General features: G+C 42.3%; 1 protein-coding gene across 3 annotated transcripts in view; it reads right to left on the reverse strand.

Annotated features, from left to right (window-relative positions):
- COL4A6 (collagen type IV alpha 6 chain) overlaps window positions 1–15113 on the reverse strand; it is a 214516-nt gene that overhangs the window by 79408 nt on the left and 119995 nt on the right. For all 3 annotated transcript variants that reach the window (XM_045030256.1, XM_045030254.1, XM_045030255.1), the window contains exons 5-7: window positions 9987–10121; window positions 8072–8116; window positions 2272–2388 (exon numbers count right to left, since the gene is read on the reverse strand). In XM_045030256.1, the coding sequence (XP_044886191.1) occupies window positions 2272–2388; window positions 8072–8116; window positions 9987–10121 (297 nt within the window). The remainder of the gene's footprint in view (window positions 1–2271; window positions 2389–8071; window positions 8117–9986; window positions 10122–15113) is intronic.

Genomic DNA, 15113 nt, shown 5'->3' on the forward strand with positions numbered 1-15113 from the left:
CTAAATGAAGTGCTGATCGCTCTCCCATCGACTCTTATACTCCACCTGAACGAGAAGTGCAAGGGGAGTTGATGGGAGACAACATCGCATAGTGTGGACCCTGTGGTAAGTAGATCTAAGTACGTCGACTTCAGCTACATTATTCACCTAGCTGAAGTTGCGTAACTTAGATCGATCTTCTCCCATAGTGTAGACAAGGCCTGAGTCTAAGTATTTTTAACATATGCTTTGATAGTATGTAACTCTATTATTAACATCTCTGTTCATACACACATCTGTTCTGTGATGGGTTGAACCAATCGCCACTGAATTAAATTTAATTTTGACCCATTAATCATTATGGGACAAACTGATTCCTGGGGTAACTCCACTGAAGAAACTGCAGTTATATGCAGGATGAATTCATTTTATAGCTCTAGTTATGGCACCTGATCTTAATCTTAATCATCCTATTGGATTTATTTTAGGTAATTTCATGTTAACTGCCAATTTAATTTGAAGGAAGATCGCTGAGCAGAGCAGCTCTTATGGCCAAAAATATAATCCTACAAGGATTATTAAAAAAAAACAATTTGAACAGTATGTATGAGTAAATTGGCTTCTCTAGAAATCATTGCTTAAATCTGATCATATTGCTTAGTTTTTTCAGTGTCCTATGAACTTCAGGTTTCAACACATGCATACATTTGTACCACATTTTTTATAAAGATTCAGTGTATTGACATTAATAGCGTCACTCATATTTGCCAACTATATTTTCTTCCCCTTTGCCCCTTATTCACATGACTAAGCCTTATTCATGCAAAGTAGTTCCACTGAATTTAAGATTACTCATATGAGTAAAGTTTGTAAGATAATTTTTTCCAGCCCATTCTGTGTCTAAGGTACTGTACAATGTGAAAATAATTCCATATCTTTATGCTTTATTTAAAGGCTTAGGATAAAATTTTAAAAAGTGCTCAAGTAATTTAGGAGTTTTAGTCCCATTTTCAAAAGTGATTCACACACTAAGGTGCCTCAATCCCATTGACTTTCAATGAGACTTAGATGCTTTCAAAAATGTTACCATTAGTCTTTTTTGCTGATGTTGTTTAACAAATATAGATTAATGCAGACTTGTGTAATGCACTAATGGATTCCCAACAGTACCATGGAAACGAGCAAGCCAAGACTTGTTAGGATATCCCTGTTAGGATGTCAAGTGGAATTATACTAGTCAAACAGTTAGCCTTGGTCTACCCTGGGGTGGGGGTGGAGGTGTCAATCTAAGTTACGCAACTTCAGCTACGTGAATAACGTAGCTGAAGTTGATGTACTTAGATCTACTCACCATGGTGTCTTCACCGCAGTGAATCGATTGCTGATGCTCCCCCGTCGACTCAGTCCACTCTTGGTCCAGTGGAGTACAGGAGTCAATGGGAGAGCGCTTAGGGGGTCAATTTATCATGTCTAGTCTAGACACAATAAATCGACCCCCGCTGGATCGACCGCTGCCCGCCAATTTGGCAGGTAGTATAGACATACCCTTAGAGACTTAACTTCTCACTCAGAATTAACTTGAAATCCTTCCATCTAGCCAACCATTGACACATTATGAAAAGGTGCCTTGCAAGGGACTGAAGAGAGATGGCATCAGCTAGACATATATTGTGACATACTGCACAAAACTATGTTATGCTACTCATAACAAGAGGTATCCTGAACAACCATTACACCTAGTAAATCAATCATTCAGCTTGTTAAACTGCTGGTACTCTTTCCTAAGTATCCTAAGACCTCAATTTCCTGAGTTAGACCATGAAATCATCCATATGCAGGAAGGGTGCTTAAAGCGCATGCTTGACTTTAAGCACATGATTCAATTCAATTGACTCAATGGGACTGAAGCACACACTTAAATGTTTTTCTGAATTGAGGCCTTCTGGTTGATCCTGCAAATGCCTCCAATTCCTACTACAGTCAGTCAATGGGACCTCAGGGCGTTCAGCACCTCACAGAATTAAACTCATAAGGGCTAGATCCTGTTCACCTTGAAGTCCATGTGAGGATTGTCAGGGATTGAAGGTTTATTCTAATATGGCAACATACCCACCTTCAGGAACTTTATCTTCTAAAGTTACTCTTTTAGTCACTGAATCAAAGAAAAAAAAATTCACCTAGAAACAACCTGAGTTGATTTCAAATAACACTATCAACGTTCTCCAGGGATTCATGAGTCATTTAGTAAATAGTAAGCACTCCAGAAAATACTGCGTTAGCCTGAGAACGTACAGGCAGCCCCGGTGTACCAGGAAATCCATCCAACCCTGAAACGCCAGGACTCCCAGTAGAACCATTGCAGCCATCAAGGCCAGGAAAACCTCTGGGCCCTGGCTGGCCAGGGTGGCCCTGTATGAACGAGAGAGAGAGAGAATGAATTACACACAGTATTTTAGCATTAAAAATATTGTCCCCCAAGTCCCAGTGTCTACCACATTACACACAAAGACAGGCTGAACATCTAGGGTTCACCCTTGAGTTCTGCCGCATGGCAGCTTCCCCCCGCCTGCAAAGGAAGTCAAGCCTGCAGAGGGCAGTAGTAAGAGCTTAATCAGCCTGAGCTCTCCACTTTGGAACCTGACTGCAAGGCCCTTAGCTTAATTTATTTGATTATTAATTAAAATCTGTCTCCCTGGGATGGTGTCACAAGAAGCACAAAACATCTAGTGTTTGTGGGGTTCTAGCAGGGCAGTTTTCATTCTACATTACTCCAGCACAGTGCAAGCACTACAGAGCATTTAGTAGGAAACAGCAGGCAATGGGTCCAGTGCACAGTGGTTTTTATAAGTCCTAGTTGCCATCGGGGGAGTTGAACGTATAAGAGTCAGAGCAGGAATAGGCCCAACAATGCTGCGCACTGACAGTTCCAAACTGTTCTACGTTCCAATTATTTCACTGACCCAAAAGCCTTTAACTAATTGCATTTAACAAAAGTCATTGTAATTGTCAGTTAATAGACAGGGAAATGAGCCTGATTCTGATCTCACACCAGTTTTACACTGCGGTAGCTCCATTAACTACAGTGGAGTCACTTTTGATTTACACTGGTGTAAAGAAGATCAGAATATGGCCCTTTTAATTACTTTCTCTTGAGTGACATATGGGTTTGCGTGGACAATATAAGGGCAGGCAGAACCATCAATCAAAGAAAATGCCAGGGTATTAAGTATCTCCTTATTCCACCCTTCTTCCCACAAGAATGAGATTTGTGCCATTCAGAGGCAGAACTGTGTGACCGGAAGGGGAGCAGTACATATTTAACAGCTCTGTCTGCCTCTATGGCCCTAGCCCTGAACCATTTCACAAGCCATTCTCAATTCATCCTGAAGATTCATCTTTATGGTGCAACATTAGATGCATTAATGACACATCCTAGGGAAGTAAAAAATACAGAACCCTGCATTCTTCATGCTTGACCGTTGGAGCCAAAGTCACATCATTTTCATTTTCACACCTCACTTAGGGTGACCAGGTGTCCGGTTTTTGACTGGAACACCCAGTCGAAAAGGGACCTTGGCAGCTCCAGTCAGCACCACCGACCGGGCCGCTAAAGGTCCAGTCTGCGGTGCTAAGGCAGGCTAGTCCCTACCTGTCCTGGTGTACCACGCTGTGCCCCGGAAGCAGCCAGCAGGTCCAGCTACTAGGTGGGGGGGCCATGGGCTCCGTGTGCTGCCCCCACCCTGAGCACCAGCTCCACATTCCCATTGGCTGGTTCCCAGCCAATGGGAGCTGGGGGGTGGTGCCTGCGGTGGGCAAGAGCAGCGGGGGGAGCATCTTGCCCCCCCACCTACTAGTGTTGGACCTGCTGGCTGCTTCCGGGGTATGCACAATGTGGTGTCAGGACAGGCAGGGAGCCTGCTTTAGCCCCCCGGCTGTGCCGCTGACCAGGAGCCGCTGGAGATAAGCCCGTGCCCCAACCCCAAGCCCCAACCCTGAGACCCCCCCACCCGGAGCAACCTCCTGCACCCCAAACTCCCCACCCCCTTCCCTTCACGTGTCAGTATATTTATGCCTGCATCTGTAACTTTCACTCCATGCATCTGAAGATGTGAGGTTTTTACCCACAAAAGCTTATGCCCAAATAAATCCGTTAGTCTTTAAGGTGCCACCGGACTCCTCGTTGTTTTTGTGGATACAGACTAACACAGCTACCCCTCTCATACTTGACACCATGCAAAGGAAATAAGAGTGTCCACACAGGGTTTTGAATTACTATACCTAAACCAGTTTAGTTAAACCATGCAAAAGTTTGTGTATAGACAAGGCCTCAGACCACAGTTCATACAACATCATCATACTCCTCACAAAAGAATCTTTTAAAAAATAAAACACTCTAATCACTGTTAATTTGCTTATCTTCAGCTTGGCTGTAAGATATCTTATGTCCAAGTGCTGCTCTGTAATGAAATACAAACACTGGGTCATGACTGCTCTTATTTTCAAACCTACCACATGCTATTGATTCATACAGCAATTATCCCATGGGACACATTGCTTTTGTGGGGACAGGAAGGGTTTTGTAAGTTTTGTAACCGGTCTCTTCATTTCTATCATAGCATCCTAGTAACACCTTCTGTACTGGATGAACCAGATTCTGATCTCATTCACTCCATCGTAAATCTGGACTAGCTTCACTAACTTGAAGCAATGGGGCAGTACAGACGTAATTCAGGGCAGAATCTGGCCCTATGTAGAATGGATCAGGCACTGGTGTAGTACTGTTTTAATGCCTTCCTTCTCCCTATAGAAAAGGGACAGTGCATGCAACCAGCACAAGTAGAGTGAAGTGTACTTAAATGACAGGCAGACACACAATACCAAGGTGTTGGCACTTGGAATTTAAATAGCAGCATCAGTCTCCATAATGTCCATGCCAGATAGTTAAAGCCTCTTCTGAAAAAGCATCACACATATACATTATACATTCCCTTCGGACTGTGAAAAGCCTAGGATTCCCTACCTTCTGGGTCTGGCTAATCTGTATTCTTAGTTAATTTATGACATCCTGATCTTGAGAGATGCACCCACAACTCTCTAACTTCACTGAGTGGTGCAGGTACCCATCATCTCCCAGGATCTAGCCTTATATGAGATCTTTTCCCCACTGTTCAACAGAGCTTGTTTGGCCTGAAAAATTTTAATTGTTTTTACTGCTCTCTCCTTCTCTAATTCCGGCTGTCACATGCTTTGCCAGATCTGCCAGCTCAGCACAAAGGGAACAGGTACCTCAGCAGACTAAGTCAGGAGAACTTTAGTCTGTAATTATGGCATGGCAGGGTGGATGATTCGCAGGCTCATGCTAACACAGAGTGTGAGAGTGTGTGTGTGGGGGAGGGGGGTTATAAAGGGAATGGTTCCCTGGGAATTAGAAAAGGGAACCGGTTTCTTCCAAAGTGACTTGTCCCACTAGAGCCCTGCTTTCTCTGTCTGTCTCTCTCTCTCCCCTAACACCGTGATTCTGAATAGCATGCTTTCTAAATCAGGTTTCAGAGTGGTAGCTGTGTTAGTCTGTATCAGCAAAAACAAGAAGGAGTCCTTGTGGCACCGTTACTTTCTAAGTCAGACAGACTTAGTGCAAAGGCGATCTCAACAGGAGAGCTCAACAAATGTTTAAAAGAAGAGTGAAACAGATGTAATCAAGAGTGAATGTAAAACTAATTTAATAAGCAGCTTCATTTATCATTAGAGCAAAGGGACCATTTCTGACCAGTGCCAAGATCAAAATATAGTCTCTTGCTGCCCAGGTCTGTGTTTCCTGGCACAGACAATGACTCACATCTTGTAGAAACATTTCCTTTTAGAGTCCTGTATACTCAGCTAAAACCATATAAATCTTCTATCTCTATTTCCAACCCTTTGCCAGGGATGAGTTTGAATCTAATCCCCATGGGAAAAATTAAACATATACAGTAGAGAGGAGCACTTAAGAGCCTTTTCTACAATCTGTCTAAGGCTAACAATTAATAAACACATGCTGCTGCCGTATGTACTAGATCAAAGGGATGATTCAGCCCAACTGCAACACCATGATTTACCTGCTATCAACATTTCACAGGCGATCTCAGCTGGCCACCACAGGGTCACCATTACGAGTCCACTTTGGGCAAACCCCTGGAGTACTGATAAAACACGCACACTCGCTCACCCTCCTGCCCACACACCATAATCAGAAGAGCGGTTACGGTGTTAACTCTTGTGCAGGCAGAGCAATGTATGTTTCACACACAAACACCCCCCCCCCAGATAATGAATGTAGGTATGTATTTCACAAGAAGTCTAAGCTTTTCCCTATCCTGAAATGTGATTACAATAATATTGGAGAACTATAAATAGTTTCCCAAGCAGCAGGATTCTCTATTTTCACCATGAAAAGGAGCCATTTATCTCAGCAGCAAGAATGAAAACGAAATGCACTGCTTTAAAGTTTCCACTGCCCCTTCTCTGCATCTGTAAGGGAAAGATGGCTCCAATCCAGTCTGAAGTTCAGAGGAAGAAGGGCCAAACTCTTGAATAATCTGTGTTCACAATGAGCAAAATCAGCCTCCTCCCACTCACCCACCTGCAGGATGCTGTAAAGAAAACAGATCAGATCCAGACAGGCATGAGGTTTCAAATCCCCTTTGTCTAACTCCCCTAGTCTTTGCTTGGAATGTCTGTAGCTGCCAGCTACCTGGCACTCTCCACAACAGTCTCGCCCTCTCCCATGTTGGGAATTCCCACTCCCCAGAGCCTTATTTGAAAAAACACCCTGAGAACAGCTTGTTCCCACAGTGTGTTCAATTATATTCAATATTATGGGAACAGCTCAGTCTTGTTACAGTTTGAGGATTGGCTGGTGGAAAAAGAAAAAAAAAACTCAGCGGCAAGGGAGCAGAAGAGAACAGAAAGCAGGCAAAAGATGAGCAGGGGAAGGAGAAAAGAAAGAAATCGGTAAAGGCAGGGAGAGGAACTTGGGTGGAACAGGAGGGAGCAGAGCACAGCCAGCCCACATGGTCCCGACTGCACATTTCCAACAAACATTTGCAGAAACTGTCAGTTTTTTGAGTCTTTAATCAATTCTAGAAAAGAGTGTGAGGGAGAAAACACATGGAGGAGGAGAAGGAAGGACACAGAAGATGGAAAAAATCAACAAAGAACAGAAGAGAATTAGAATGCAGAAAGGGAAAAAAATGCAGAGTGAACCAAATAATGTAGAGAGAGAAAAGAACAGAATGGGGTAGTCTGCATTAGTTAAAACAAAACAAAACACTACACTACACAACCAGAACCAATAAGGAAGGGACCTGGAAGACATCTATTCAAGAAGAGCTGCAAGAAAACAGAGTGGAGCAGGTCAAAATATTCTGGATTTTGAATTTGTGATGAAAATTCAGTTTGATAGAAAACAATTTTTTGACAAAAAAAATTCAAGTTCTTTGTTAAGTTCTAAAGAAAAAGAAATCAAATATAATGGATAAGCTGGGAAGAGTTTGTATTTGGTTCCATTATCTGGAAAAAGCTGTAGCTGTCTCTTTCCTGTTTTATTGGCAAAATGTTCTGGCCAGCCCAGATCCAAATTAGAACTAATTAGCCCCAGGTATGGGAAGCAAAGAATCTCTGTAGGGACTCTCAACTCCAATTTAGCAGTTTCACTTGCAACAAGAGTTTACTAGAAATAGTTCTGAACTAAAATGTTGGATGTGAAGACCTTTGGACATTGGTGAAGCTGAATTACAGGTACAAACATGCCTCAGATTCAGTTCTCATCCTTATACAACACGGATGTATCCCTTGCAAATGTCCATTTATCTGATGCTCACCATCAAGGTATCTGAGTCCCTTGCAGAATGACATGGAGCCCCTATGGAGTCTAATCAATCCTCCCCTTTTACCCCAGACAGGAGATAAAGTGGTAAAACAATTACATTAAAATTATTACAATAAATATTATAGAAAAGGGTTGGGATGAGCCTGGCATTGTGCCCTTGCACATGCGGTCTCTGTGCTCAAATGCAATTGCCTTGTATTTATATATTTACACACAAAAACTCACCGGAATCCCATTGATGCCTTGAAATCCAGGAACTCCCATTGGACCCTAAAGGAAAGAGGGCACAATACTTTACTTGGACAGGCCTGTGCGTCAGTCACACCCATTTTATTCTTTATATAGTACCATATATCACCCAGGTAACTCTTTTACTCTACATCTTGTGAGGGTGGATGATCCAATATCCTCAGTGAAAGGAGTACAACATCTCATACGATGCACCCAGGCTCCTTCATTTTCATTGCAGTCAATGAGATGGGAACTGAGGATGCTCAGCAGACAGGCTGCCAAATTAATGCCCCCAAACTGCTTTCACACAGTATTTTAAAAGTGAAACACAAATTGTGATTGCACCCAGGGAAGTGTGATGCCAGGCTAATAATACATGGTTTTCGATACAGATTAAATCCTGGCCTCACAAATGTTTCAAGAAATATTACAATTGGATCTGCGATTTTGTCTGTACCAGCCTTTACCATTATTCTCAGATGTTGCCAGCTGAGAAATATGCAAACATTACATTAATTTACATTACTCCTGCATCTGTTCCAACTGAATAAAGTTGTCTTGTCTCTGCCAACCTGTTAGAGCTGCTGGATGTTGCATGTACCTCCACAGTCAAAGAAAAGATCTATGATAGGAACAGCTACCCTGGAGCGGACAAATGGTTCAATAGTGGCCAATATTTGCTGCTTCAATTGAAGGTGCAAAGCAGGCAGCTCCAGGATAAGTGTCCCTCAGGGAAAGTTTCTTCCTAATCCTCGATAGTCAGAGGCTGGCTTCTGCCCTAAAGCGGGGGAGTTTCTCTCTTCCAGAACTCTTGATTATTGTTTTTAGCCCTTATTGTTATAATTCTGGATGTTCTTTTTATCCTTGTTTTGAATCCTGCCCACCTCAGACTCAGCAACACTTTGCAGCAATGAGTTCCACAGGATACTTGTGCACTGTGGGAAGGGGAGTGGAGTATATCCTTTGCTCAGTTTTGAATGTTTTGATTTTCAGTTTCACTGAATGGCCCCTTACTCTTGTTTTAGGAGAAAGGCTGACTAGCCGTGCCCACTCTGCCTTCTCTACACCAGTCATTATTCTGAACCCTTACTCATTTCCTCTCTAACGTAAACAGTCCCAGTCTTTTCAATCTCTCTTCATATGAGGGTTTGGTCATGTCTTGTTTCATTCTCATCACCTGTCTCTGAACACCCTCTATTTCTGCTGTTCCTTTTGAGGTGGGGTGAAAGAACTGATCACTAATAGCATTATATTATCTTCTGTATTATGTTCCACTCCATTCCTTATATAGCTTATCATTGTGTTTGCCATTTTGACCACTGCTGCCCTTTCAGAAGATGTTTTCACTGAGTTCAGTAATGCTCCAGTCTTTTTTTCAACATTGTTACAGTTAATTTAGAACATGGTAAGATGTAGAAGTAATTTATATATTATTCCCTCATTGTGCATTACTTTGCACTTTCCAACACAGAATTTCACCTCCCAACATGGTGATCATTCACTTAACTTTGGTAGGGTCTGACTGTCTGAAACGGATAAGGCAGTTACATTTCCCTCTAGGGGCATCCCAGTAATGCCCCACCCTTCTTTCACCTCTTCTTGTGACTTATATCAGGGCAAAATACATTCTGATGGTTATGTAAAACAAAAGACTCCACATGCAATGCTGAAGCCCATTTTGCTGTGAATCAGCCAACAGAAGATGACAGGCTGGACTGTATATACTAGCCTGTAAAATTCAGCGACTAAGATTCAGACTAAACACAGTGGTTCCTCTGGAGATGTTTCTCAAATAGTATATCCAATTAACAGCAGCGAGATAGTCCAGTACTATTTTTATTCACTCATAAAGAGCTGCTGTGATCACATCTACTGCAGGGAAAAAGAGGAAAGCACTTATTGAACCTACCTTATCTCCTTTCAGTCCAGCTGATCCTGGAGAGCCCACTGCCCCTCTCTCACCTTTTGCCCCTGCCAAACCTTCTTGCCCAGTAAATCCTGGAGCACCTATAGGTCCTTGGTTCCCAATAGGTCCCGGTCGACCCTGAAAGGGTTACAGTAAGAGGTAAGTCAAATTTTCCATGCTTCACAAATGCCCTGCATGTCTCAAATATAACAGCACCAGCCAGAGGACTGTAGGCTGATCAGGAATATCTCTGAAGGTTCCCCTGTACATTATTGGTTATAATACTCATCAGAAGTATTTCAGACAATGTAGAATGAAGCGTAAATAGTGAATTACACAAATAATGAGACACCCCTACTTTTCCAGGAGGACTTCTGGCAATTCATCAGGTGGTAGGAACAATGGAGGAGGATGGCATTTGAAATCAGGATGACTACTTCTAGATGAGGTTAACCCTTCCAGTTCCAAGCTTTAAAGGTATGTACAAAACATCTGTAGTTGAAAAGGTATCAAACACAACAGATGGAAGCCAGGAAATGCAATACAATGCTTAGTCTTGCATGGGTCACATGCAATCAGAAGCCTTGCACTCAGAAAACACACTGATGTTAGACTATCACCATAGTTGGCTCAAGATCGGTGGGGACTCCAATATTCTCTCCTGTTGATTGGTAGACAATACGTGGATTTTAGGTCATACCCCCTAGCCCTTATGCACCATCATTGTTCCTATCCTGACTAACTTTAGGAAGAGAAAGGCCATGAATGCCATTTTCCAGGGAAGTGTTCACCTTCTGTAGGGTTTACATAAAAAGAAAACACAGAGCATAATGTTTGTCCTGCAAAAGCTTTAGGCAGCTGCAATATCATCATCGCCTGCAGGGGATATGCAGAATCCTGAACTCTGATCTGGCAGCTGACCAATCTGATACATACTACTGGCCCAATTCTTTGTTCAAATACTCCAGTGTAAAGTAGGAGTCACTCCACTTAATTCAAGGGGACTAGGACCCCATCGTGCTAGGTGCTGTACAAACACAGAACAAAAAGATGGTCCCTGCCCCCAAAGAGCTTACAATCTAAGCATAAGACAAGAGACAACAGCTAGATACAGACAGATACATGGGGGACACAAAGAAATAATGAGAGAAAGTTAAGCATGTGCATAACTGCTTCGCTGGCCAGGGCCAAAGTATGCAGCACTTTGCATGTTGAAGCCCTATATGTATTTTTGTGCTGATATAAGTTAAACAGTTTTGAAAAAAAAATTGCTTCCCACGCTGAGGCTCATCTGCCCAAACTCTGGCTCAGATCACATCTACAAATTAGACTGGAAAAAAGGGTTCAGAGCGTAATTGCTTATGCAGCCACAACAGCATATCTGAGTCATAGAGTTTGTGGCCAGAAGGGACCATCAAATCATCCAGTCTGACCGCCTGTATGTCATAAGCCACCAACACCAACCAGCGCCTCCACGTTAAATCCAACAGCTGAAAAGAAGACCAATGTATGACAGCCCACAGGAGCAGGGCCGCCCAGAGGATTCAGGGGGCCTGGGGCAAAGCGGGGGAGCTGCGGCGCTTGTACTCACCCGGCGGCGGTCCGGGTCTTCGACGCCATTTCGGTGGCGGGGGACCCTTCGGTCGCTCTGCCTCTTCGGCAGCACTGAAGCGCCCCCCACTGCCGAAGACCCGGACCGCCACCGGGCCAGGGATCGCGGGGCCTGGGGCAAATTGCCCCACTTGTCCCCTGCGCTGGGTGGCCCTGCACAGGAGACTAAACTATGATGTCCCACAGTCAGAGAACGGGAGGGACAGAGCTGCAAGGGGCACCAATGTTCAAGGCCCCTCCAATGGCAGGGAAATGATTACGCGAGCTATATGCATGAGCCACTACAAAATAATATTATAAAAATAAAACACATTTGTCCATTTCCTCTTTCTCATCCAGATAATGTGATTTTGTAGTAGCCAACAAACTTTTCCACATAATTCTCAAGAACATGCAGCATTTTTGAAAACTAATTTACAGTTCAAAAGAAAGTGTCACTCTGGTGGCAATTGGACGGTGTAAACAATACATGATATTTGTGATCTGTGTTCAGACAGAATTTGTGCAACCAAAGCCCCACAAGGGCTCCTTTAGCAAGGGAAATAATGCAGTAACTAAACATTACCAGAAGATGGCAAACTTTTCTAAAACTACAGAGACAAATACACAGTTTAACATCTTTTGATATCACCACGGAAATCACAACGAAGGCTGAGTTATGCAGAGCTGTCTTGTAAGAGTGTGTGTAATCTGAACAGTGCTTAATTTGTAATGAAAGAGGTTCCTGGGGCTCAAGCAATTAGGTGCTGGGCTCAAGCAATTTTTTTACATTCATAACTGATGCAGCAAACAGGTGCCAAGGCTATGAACTGCCAAGCCCAGAGGTGCCAGGGCTCAGTCCTGCCAAGCTCTGCCATAAATTAAGTGGATTCAGATTTGGTGCTTATCTGTAACTGCTTATGGAGCTTACTGCAGGTATTCTGATGTTACTTGCAGAAGACTGAAGATGTAGTATGTGCTACATTTCCCCAAATCTAAAGACTGTTTTAAAAAAGCTGAATGTCTGTCATGCAATGGCACAAAATATTCAAAAAATAAGGTTAAAGACAATCTCCTTTCATTAATCAGTATTGTCTCCGAGTTGGAACAACATTTAAAATAAAAGAAAACACGCTTTAGTTCTAGCTGCAATGAATATTAGTAAATGAAATCAACAGGATAATTCACATGCTGGTCTGGTAATTTGAGGTAAACTTTAAAATCAAGTCAGAAACTCACTAAGGTCTTGAGAATTTTGCAAAGCTGTATTTAAGAACAACATAGGCTGATCGTACAGGACAAGGTTCTTCTATATTGATAAGCATAGTCCATTCTCTTGGCAATTCTCTTTTTCTTAATCAAAAAGGGACACACACATTGATGCTAGTGCCTCACAAGTGTCAACAATGAAATATGAACTTCCTACAGGTGCTGTGCCTCTTCAAATTCATGCCCAGAAAATCAATCTACTGAAGGCAGGTAAAAGCACAACTGGTTGAGAGTAAAATATTCCCATTTAAACTGCTGGCATTAGAGGATAGTTGTTAAGAAAACACTTAGAATCATAGACTATCATGGTTGGAAAGGACCTCAGGAGGTCCCCTGCTTAAAGCAAGACTAATCTCCAGATAGGCTTTTGCCCCAGATCCCTAAATGGCCCCCTGAAGGATTGAACTCACAACCCTGGGTTTAGTAGACCCATGCGCAAACCATTAAGCTATCCCTCCCTTATTAATGGTGCTTATACAAAGTTGATTATAAAATATTGGACGGCCAGTTCAACCTGGTGACTGAATGAACATGGGAACTTCTTGCATAAAATTGGGAGTCCTGATAAAATAATCTTGGCAACTGTATACTCAAAAACAGAGATTCGTGTTAACATTTTGTAGTATCTATTCAGGCAATTCAGAGTTAATCCAAAAGAGACAAATACAGTTTTAAACCCCATATTGTTTGCACTTTATACATGTGTAAACATTTAGGGCCATATTATCAGCTGGCAGAACTCAGCTAAATTAAATAGGGTTATTTCAGCAAAGAATTTGGTCTAAATTTATAAATATATAGTTCGACAAAAATTTCAAAAATTGAATCACTTCCTCTTTTACTCACCTTCTAGAACCTGTGTTCAGATTCTGGGTTTCCCTTGCAAGCGTTGTTAACATTACTAACTCCCTGGAACACAGTAAGGAATGCAGCTCCCTACTGAGTACCATTCTCAGCAACTGTTGCATTAGGCACAAGGAACCCTGACCCCAGGCCTTGGCAGGAAAAAGCTTTTGTGGTTTATTTAAAAATATATATTTGTTTGTAATTTTAACCTTTTGTTAATCTGGGATTTTAAAAATATTTTTCTATTAATTTTTTAAAGCCTTCCAGTTTCCTTTCCCATCCCAGATAGATCATCTCACCACATACCCCGTGATCTTTCTTCATTACAGGGACAGATTTTTGTACAGTTTCAGATCCTCACCCTTGTGTTGCAATTGCTTCTTCTTGGTCTTTTGGCTGAGGTCAAGTGTACCATCTGTTTAATATTTTCTACCTTTTCTATGTGGGAACTGTAACATTTGCAAGGGGGTGGACTGTGCTCTGAAACGGCTTTGCAGTCTCTCTTCTGACCTCATTTTCAGTCCGAGGCAAACATCAATGGCATGCTCTGAATTGAAGGCCAGATGATGATGTAAAGGCAACACAGCTGAAATATATGCTGAAAACTGGCACATCACCTTTGTAATCAAGGTGTCATCTAGCAACTCAGCTACAACAATGCTAAGTGAATCAAGGTTTCTTCAAACACTACTGTGATGCCTTCACTTGGTGTAACTCTTTACATCATTACATGAGTGTGGAATTCTACCCCTAAATGTGCAACTCTTGAACTGATATGAAATTACAGTTTAAACAAATATATTTTCTGAGCTATCCAATTTGAGAAATGTGTCCAGTGGAGGCAGCATGGACCCTTATGCAAGTCTTGTCTCGTCCGGGTCACTTTGATGAGGGAATTAAATGTGTTCTCTGTGTTCTAATCCCAATGAGTAAAATATTTCCTATTTACTTAGCATCCCACAAGGAAGATTTTAATAGCACTTGAAGATGGCTCTGGCATGTCACTAAACTCACAAAGACACAGCAAAGTGCCTCTAATCTCTCCAGTAATGTGATTATACTATGATAATCAGGCTCTCATGAATTCCCCTTGCTTCCTTTGAAGTCTGTGAGGATTGAAACAGTGTTTTCCATGCTGAAACATATGTCTTGCCTTCACTGCTAAAAAAGATGCATTTTTTTTACTGTGGGTTATCTTAATGCACATGAGCTATCATACAGTCAGCTCTTCATCCCACTCCCCCTTGGGTTGATCTCAGAGAGTTTACCTCAACCTCATGGTAAAACTAAGGTGCCTTGTCTTCGCTGTGGTTTAACTTTGGCATAGTTCATGCGCATTAGTTACCCTGAGGTAAGAAACCCCACAGCTTTTTTAGCAGCGAAGACAAGGCAGAAGAGAAACTTTAAGCCACATTCAACAGCAAC

Source organism: Mauremys mutica, chromosome 9 (assembly GCF_020497125.1).
Source record: "Mauremys mutica isolate MM-2020 ecotype Southern chromosome 9, ASM2049712v1, whole genome shotgun sequence".
NCBI lineage: Eukaryota > Metazoa > Chordata > Testudines > Geoemydidae > Mauremys > Mauremys mutica.